Genomic DNA, 9,136 nt, shown 5'->3' with positions numbered 1-9,136 from the left:
TAGAATAGTACAGTACGAAAGCAGCCATTCAGCAATCATACCTGTGCTGGATGTATGCTGATGAGCACAGCCAACCCCTATTTCACTGTTAATGTAGGTATGGATGTATAGACAAAGAATTTGCAGCCATAAAAGCCACCAATACATCAACAGGAGGAACTGGCAGTTTCAAGGACATGGATTTTTTGAAACTGGCAGCCATAAAGATTCTCTCATTCTGGAATGTTTCCAACATTCAAGTTAATTTTCTTCCTTGTCTGGAAGAAGTCTATATGTGAGTCTTTCCTTTGATACCCACAGTCCATTAAAGAAAGAAAAATATATAGTTAAGCAATGACAGGCCATGTTGGTAGAGTGACATTGTTGACGATGGCATGATATATATTGATCTTTTCAAACAATGCTTGGCTCTTTGATTCAATTACTTCAACATCAATTGTAACTCAGCAAAGGCACTGTCAAAAAATATGTACTTTTTCTTTGTACAGATGTAATTATTGAGGATGATAGAAAATATCTACTCACCAATGGACAAAACAATCAGAGATCTTTGGGAAATTATTCTATGATTTTTGCCATGATTGATATGAACTTACTTATGCCTGAAAATGTGAACCATATACTAAATACAGAAAATGTAACATCATTAATTGCGCTTTACAAAGCTAAACCAAACCAAATGTAACAGTAACAAAGAATTTTAATAGATACATTTCTAAAGCCCATTGATTCAATGATCCAAAAGATGATGAATCTGTTAAAGAGAAAGAAAAATACCTTTCTTAGAATTATGAATAGATTCTAATGTAAAAAATCCTTTAATGTAATTTTTTAATACCTAGAAGATCTGCCAGAAATTGTGTCTTCTGTTGCATTTGCTCAGTGTAGTTCAGTACTTGACATCGAATTTCTTCATATGCTGCTTTTTTTTTTAAATACTCCTTCGCATGGGAAAATGTAGAATACTGTGACTGGTGCTGCTGCAGAATCTTTCTATATTGTTTTAAGTGGTCTTGATACATTTGCCTGGAAAAAAAATTAAGATTTCCCTCCAAATTCATTATTTAATATTAATTGAGCCACAAAGAAAATCACAATTAGGTAATAAAACTCAGCGCATACAAACAGAAGATTCCCATAAACAAACCAGTGCAATATTTCTGAAGGTAAATACATCAATTCCAACATTCTCCTCCAAGGTCTGAGGAAAGAACCGGGGCCCCCAAACCTTGCAGTTTCAAATAAACCTGTTGGATTATAACCTGGTGTCGTGTGATTTTTGACTTTGTCCAACACCAGCACCTCCACATCATCAAATTGTCAGGCATCAGATACATCAATAATTTTTACCATAGAGAAAAGTCAAAACAAGAATGCATGCTTTGTTGAAATATGTAGCTGAGAGCAGGTTTTAGGTGGCGTGGGGATCAAGTATCAAACTACCATTCCATCATAAATTGAGCTTTAAATTCCCAGGTCACATTTACATCCTGCCAGCCAGCTGCTGCAATGAGCAAAAGCAGCAGGTTCAATCAAATCAAAATTAGAAGGCTGTGAGGAAGCTGTGAGAAAATTATAACTTGGATGAGGCTCAAAAACATGTTCAAAAGTGAACAGTACCTGCTGATGCCGAGCATCCTTGTGATAATATTTGACCGAAACTAAATGCAGTACCACAGCTTAACTTAAAGGGTAATTTATTTATTTAATTCTAGCATAATCTCCTGGCTCTTACATGCTATATCTCAACAAATATAGGAAAGAATCACAACTGTCTCTATCTCCACTCATGTCCCTGTTCTACTATCTTTAGGGACACGTCCTCCAAGATCCTTCTGTTACATTATGTTTTTCCCATATCCTACCATCCATTGTGTATTTACTTGGCCCTATTGTTCTTCCAAAAATGTAGTTCTTCATAGTTCTCAAGATTAAATGCCTTTGCCATATTTCTGTCTACTAAATCAGCCCATTGGTTTCTTCCTGTCCCCAGCTTTCTTCCTCATTCTCAACCACAATACCAAATTAGTTATTGTTTGCAAAACTTGCTAATCATGCTCCTTACATGCTTCCTTTATATGTAATTAGATGCTATAAACCATGAAACGAAAGTTTCTATTACTGAGCCTTGTATAAATTGCCTTCCACCTGCAAGAGATTCACCTACCATTATCCTTCACATATTGCCACTGAAGCAATTTGGATCGAGCTTGTCATTTGCCTTTGGATTCCAAGGCTCTTATTTTTCAGTCTAGCTTCAAAGTATATCCTTTGTGAGAAGTCTTAGTAAACTCCATTTGTATTAAACCAAATGCATTAGTCTCATTGAGGAGTTATTTGAGGAGTAAGATGCGGAGAATGGTAAGCCTGTGGAATTTTCTACCAAAAAAAAATGGTTGGGGGGAAGACAGTGACTGTTTTCAAGAAGGGGTCAGATATAGTTATAGAGTCATAGAGTCATAGAGATGTACAGCATGCAAACAGACCCTTCGGTCCAACACTTCCATGCCGACCAGATATCCCAACCCAATCTAGTCCCACCTGCCAACTCCCGGCCCATATCCCTCCAAACCCTTCCTATTCATATACCCATCCAAATGCCTCTTAAATGTTGCAATTGTACCAGCCTCCACCACATCCTCTGGCAGCTCATTCCATACACGTACCACCCTCTGCGTGAAAACGTTGCCCCTTAGGTCTCTTTTATATCTTTCCCATCTCAACCTAAACCTACGCCCTCTAGTTCTGGACTCCCCGATTCCAGGGAAAATACTTTGTCTATTTATCCTATCCATGCCCCACTTAATTTTGTAAACCTCTATAAGGTCACCCGTCAGCCTCCGACGCTCCAGGGAAAACAGCCCTAGCCTGTTCAGCTTCTCCCTGTAGCTCAGATCCTTCAACCCAGGCAACATCCTTGTAAATCTGTTCTGAACCCTTTCAAGTTTCACAACATCTTTCCGATAGGAAGGAGACCAGAATTGCATGCAATATTCCAACAGTGGCCTAACCAATGTCCTGTACAGCCGCAACATGACCTCCCAACTCCTGTACTCAATACTCTGACCAATAAAGGAAAGCATACCAAACACCTTCTTCACTATCCTATCGACCTGCGACTCCACTTTCAAGGAGATATGAACCTGCACTCCAAGGTCTCTTTGTTCAGCAACACTCCCCATTAAGTATATAAGTCCTGCTAAGATTTGCTTTCTCAAAATGCAGCACCTTGCATTTATCTGAATTAAACTCCATCTGTCACTTCTCAGCCCATTGGCCCATTTGGTCCAGATCCTGTTGTAAACTGAGGTAACCCTCTTCGCTGTCCACTACACCTCCAATTTTGGTGTCACCTGCAAACTTAGTAACTGTACCTCTTATGCTCGCATTCAAATCATTTATGTAAATGACAAAAAGTAGAGGGCCCAGCACCGATCCTTGTGGCACTCCACTGGTCATAGGCCTCCAGTCTGAAAAACAATCCTCCACCACCACCCTCTGTCTTCTACCTTTGAGCCAGTTCTGTATCCAAGTGGCTAGTTCTTATGGCTAAAGGGATCAAAGTGACTTGGGAGAAAGCAAGAACAGGATGATCAGCTATGACCATACTTAATGGTGGAGCAGGCTTGAAGGACCAAATAACCCACTATTTTTGTGACTCCTGTTTAAACGACTCCTATTTTCTTTCTTTTTGTGTTACCTTCACAAATCATTGAAGCAAGTAGTCAGATATAACTTTTCCTCAAGAAATTCATGCTGACTATCCTTGATTAATCCATATTTTTCTAAATTACAATTTATACTCTGCCGCAAAAAATCTACCCACCATCGAGGTTAGGGCAATTGGTGTGTAATTACTCATGCTATCCTTTCTTCCCTTTTGATCAATACTATAGTGTTAACTATTTCCCAGTATATAGTACCATGCCTGTAGTCAGACAGTATCAGAAAAGATCCAGAACTATATGTTGGCCTGCTTAACCTTAGTGATGGGAAAGCTTTTGGAAACAATAAACCAGGACAAAATTACCAGTCCATTGGAGTTTATTGGTGAAGTTTCAGAAAGGAGTGATTAATGTAATTGATTTGATAGGGATTTGTGGTGTATGGGGATTTCCAAAAAGGTTTTGATAAATTAGCTTGTCAGTAAAAATGAAACCCAAGGAAGCTCTTATTTCAGGAGGATTGGACTATAGGAGTAGGGAAGTCTTACTGCAACTGGAGTACTGTGAGCAGTTTTGATCCCCTTACTTAAGGAAAGATATAATTTCATTGGGGGCAGTTCAAAGATAGTTCACTAGAATGATCCCTGGTATGGAGAGATTGTCTTGTGAACAAAGGATAAACAAGTTGGAACTGTACTCACTGGAGTTTACAAGAATGAGGGATGATCTCACCGAAATTTGTAGGATTTTTAAGGGACAAATCAGAAATTGCTGGCAAAATTCATCAGGTCTGGCAGCATCTGTAGGAAGAAAGCAGGGGTAATCTTTCAAGCGCAATGATTCTTTATCTCAACTGTTAGCAGCTGGGAAAAGGTGGTATTTATGCTATAGATGAAGTGTGGAGGAGGTGAACAGAGGAAGCAATCACCTGTGCAGAATGCCTAAGCTTTGCGCACAAAAATAAGCCCAAGCCTCCAGTTGCCCACAACCTCCCACACCACCATGTTCCCACAACAACATTTCTGTCACAGGCCTACTGCAGTGTTTCAGCAAAGCTCAATGCAATCTCCAAGATCAACATCTCATTTTCTACTTGGGGACTTTGCAGGCTCTAGGATCTGTGCTTCATAAGTTTAGAACCTGATTCCATGCTTCAGTAAATGTTACCTACCCCACACTCAGTCCTGTTATAACATGGGTTGTTTTTAATAGTGATCCATTATTACTTACTCCTAGGCCTCTATCACATTATATGGATGGCTTTCAGTACAGCTCACCATTCTCTCCTACTCATTGCTCTTATTTTCACTTTTCAGCTTTTCTTCAGTCCCGTCGTGCTATTCATGATCTACTTGAACATCTACCCCATTCATATCTCTCGCTCTCTCTCTCTCTTTAGGCTCTACCTCCACCTACCTGCTCACCTCCCCAACCACCTCCTAGCACCTCCCCCCACATTTCCCCCACCCAACCCCACCACCTTCACTGGACTCATAATATTAACTCTGCTTTCTTCCTACAGATGCTGCCAGACCTGTTGAGTCTTGCCAGCACTCTCTATTTTCGTTTCAGAAGTCCAGCATCCGCAGTTTTTTGTTTTATTTTAGAATTCCCAAGGTGCTTGACAAGATAAATACTAAGACGGTGCTTCCCTCATTCAGAGAAGATAGTCTCTGGATAAAGGGGTGCCAATTTAAGACTAAGATGAGGAGGGATTTCTTCTCTTCATGACTTGTAAGTCTTTGGAACATAGTGCCACAGAGAGATGTGGGGGCATAGTCTGTGTGTATATTTAAGGCTGAGATAGATTCTTGATCAAAAGGGGAACCAAGGGTTATGAGGAAAGGGCAGGAAAGTGGATGTGAGGAATGTCGGATCAGCCATGAGTCTATTGAATGGTAGTGCAGGCTCAATGGGCTGAACTGCCTACTCATGTTCCAAATTTGTATGGTCTTATGGCCTTAAGGAAGGAAAGTACATGGATATAAAGTGGATTGAGTGACAGGTAACAGAGAGTAGTAGTGAATAGTTCTTTTTAGGACATGAGGAATAGTGGGGGCTCCCCAGACTTGGTATTAGAACTACTGTTTTTCTTGATATGTACTTAAAACCTAGGTGAAGGCATACAAAAAAGAATATCATTTTTGAAAACATCACAAAACCATGATGGAGTGGATGGTGCATATGGTTGTATCACTTTATAGAAATAACAGACATTGATGTGGATCTTATGTCATTTTTTTAATTACAGGCTGATGGATTTTTGTTTAAATCAAGCTGTCATCAGATTCCAAACTTCAGGAAAAAAACAGAATTATACAGTTGTAATATTTGGTTACTGCAAAGTTAAGATGGATGATAGTTACTTAATGCATTCACTTAACTACTTTAACAGGCTTGAAACTAATTATTTCCAAGCACATTCAAATTTAATGGTTGCTTTGGAAAAAAAAATTGTGAATAGTATAGCTTTCTTCAGTCCCAAAGGCTGCACAGGTGGTCAAAGGCACATTATGTTCAACTGAAGGGATTTCACTTCCTTGGTTCCTAAATCATGAGGATGGCATGACACTAGCTAGCGACTGGGTGAATCTTCACAGAATATAGCAGAGAAGGCAGCCATCAGGCCATCAAATGTGAAACTAAAGATGCTTCAGGCTAGCCTTAGAGTCAGACTCATACAACACGGAAACAGGCCTTTTGCCCCAACTTATCCATTCCAACCAGATTTCCTAAACTAGTTCCATTTGCCTGCATTTGGCCCATATCCCTCTAATCCTTTCCTATCCATGTACCTGTCCAAATATCTTTTAAATTTCCTCTGGCAGTTCATTCCATATACACACCACCCTTTGTGTGTAAAAATGTTGCCCTTCAAGTCCCTTTTAAGTCTTTCCCCCTCACCTTAAACCTATGCCCCCTACTTGGAACTTGGCTATTCACTTTATCAATACCTCTGATTTTATAAACTCCCTCAGCTTCCTCTGCTCCAGGGAAAAAAACATCCCACCCTACCCAATATTTCCTTACAACTTAAACCCTTCCCCTTCCTAAAGAAAGGCAATCAGAATTTTACATAGTACTCCAAATGTGACCTTACCAATGCCTTGTACAAATGTAACATGACATCCCAACTCTTGTACCCAATGCTCTGGCCAATCAAGGCAAGTGTGCCAAATGCTTCTTCAACACCCTGTCTACCTGCTACAACACTTTCAAGGAACCAAGTATCTCTAGATCTCTCTGTTCAACACTCCCAAGGGCCCTACCATTAATTGTGTAAGCCCAGCCCTGGTTTGTCTTACCAAATTGCAACACCTTGCATTTATCTACATTAAACGCCATTGGGCATTCCTCAGCCCACTGGCCTAATTCATCAAGATTCGATTGTATTCTTAAATAACCTTCTTCTCTGTCCACTGTACCACCAATTTTGATGCTATTTGCAAATTTACTAACCATGCCTCCTACATTCTTTTCCAAATAATTTATGTAAATGATAAACAACAGTGGACCCAGCTCCGAAGCTTGCGGCAAACCACTGGTCACAGGCCTCCAGTCTGAACAACATCCCTTTACCACTACCCTCTGTCTCCTACTGTCAAGCCAATTTTGTATTCATTTGCCAAGATCTCCTAAGATCCCATGCAATCTATCCTTACTAACCAATCTGTCATGCGGAACCTTGACATAAGATCTTGCTAAAGTCCACATAAGCAATGACTACTTCTCTGCCTTCAATTATCTGCTTGGCCACTTCTTCAAAAAACTCAATCAAATTTGTGTGACATGATTTCCCGCACACAAAGTCATGCTGACTATCCCTAATTAGTGCTTGCCTTTCCAAACACATGTAGATCCTGTCTCTCAGAATCCCCTCCAACAAATTACCCCCCACTAACATTAGGCTCTTTGGCTTTTCCTTGCAGCCTTTGTTAAATATCGGCACAATATTAGTCACCTTGCTCTCTTCCAGCACCTCACCTGTGACTGTCAATACAAGTGTCTCACTAGGGGTCCTGGGACATACTTGATCAAGTTCTGGGAATTTATTTATCTTTATGTATTTAAATACCTCCAACACCTCCTCCTTAGTAATGTCCATTCAGGACATTACTATTTATTTCCCCAAGTTCTAAATGCTGAAGAGAAATATTCATTTAGGATTTCATCTATCTCCTATGGCTCCACACAAAGACAACCCCAATGGTTTTTAAGAGGCCATAATCTTCCCCTACTTACTGTTTTGCACTTAATATACTTATAAGACCCTTTAGATTCTCCATTATTTTATCAGCCAAAGCTATCTTGATTTCCCTCGAGTGTACTCCAACACCCCTTATACTCCACAGGGGATTCACTTGATCCCAGCTGCCTATACCTGATATATGCCTCCTTATTTTTCTTGACCAGATCCTCAAAATCTCTAGTCATCCAATGTTCCCAACAATAAATAGCCTTGCCTTTCACACTAACAAGAACATGCTGGCCCTAAACTCTCGTTATTTTGCTTTTGAAAGCTTCCAACTTGCCAGGCATCCTTTATATGTGAACATCCTCTCCTGATCAGCCTTTGAAAGTTCCTGTCTAGAATCATAACAGTCATAGAGATGTATAGCATGGAAACAGACCCTTCAGTCCAACTCATCCATGCTGACCAGATATTCTAAATAAATCTAGTCCCATTTGCCAGCATTTGGCCCATATCCTTCTAAACCTTTCCTATTCATATACCCACCCAGATGCCTTTTAAACATTGTCATTGTGCCAGATTCCACCACTTCCGCTGGCAGTTCATTTCATACATCCATCACTCTCTTCATGAACACGTTGCCCCTTGGGTCCTTTTAAATCTTTCCCCTCTCACCTTAAATCTATACCGTCTAGTTTTGGACTCCCGTACCACAGGGAAAAGACCTTATCTATTAACCTACACATGCCCTTCATGATTTTAAAAACCTCTATAAGGTCACCCTTCAGCCTCCAATGCTCCAGGGAAAATAGCCCCAGGCTAGTTAGCCACTCACTGTAGCTCAAGCCCTCAACCCTGGCAGCATCCTTGTAAATCTTTCTGAACCCTTTCAAGTTTCTCAACATCCCTCCTATAACAGGGAAACCAGAATTGCATCAAGTATTACAAAAGTGGCCTAATCAATGTCCTGTACAGCCGCAACATGACCTCCCAGCTCCTTTATTCAATGCAAGGCACTGAAGGCAAACATGCCAAATGCCTTCCTCACTATCCTACCTGCCTGCAAATCCACTTTCAAAGAACTATGAACCTGCACTCTCAGGTCTTTGTTCAGCAACACTCCCCAGGACCTTACCATTAAGTGTTTAAGACCTGCCCTGATTTGCCTTTCTAAAATGCAGCATTTCACATTTATTTTGAGTAAATTCCATCTGCCACTCCTTGGTCCATTGGCCCATCTGATCAAGATCCCACTGTACTTAAGTTTTCCTAATTTTGA

The 9,136-nt window shown here is 40.3% G+C and overlaps 1 protein-coding gene across 1 annotated transcript in view; it reads right to left on the bottom strand.

Annotated features, from left to right (window-relative positions):
• Nucleotides 1-527: 527 nt before the first annotated feature.
• Nucleotides 528-9,136, bottom strand: part of LOC122553923 (protein SIX6OS1-like) — a 32,980-nt gene continuing 24,371 nt past the window's right edge. Inside the window, exons 6-7 of the mRNA XM_087989476.1 lie at nt 839-1,026; nt 528-754 (exon numbers count right to left, since the gene is read on the bottom strand). Coding sequence (XP_087845602.1) covers nt 666-754; nt 839-1,026 — 277 coding nt within the window. The 3' untranslated portion in view covers nt 528-665. The remainder of the gene's footprint in view (nt 755-838; nt 1,027-9,136) is intronic.

The sequence above is a fragment of the Chiloscyllium plagiosum genome, unplaced genomic scaffold (genome assembly GCF_037043375.1).
Source record: "Chiloscyllium plagiosum isolate Xiang-an unplaced genomic scaffold, Cpla_swu_hap1 HiC_scaffold_8, whole genome shotgun sequence".
NCBI lineage: Eukaryota > Metazoa > Chordata > Chondrichthyes > Orectolobiformes > Hemiscylliidae > Chiloscyllium > Chiloscyllium plagiosum.
Note: the sequence above shows the minus strand (reverse complement) of the source record. Positions and strands in the feature narration are given on the sequence as shown.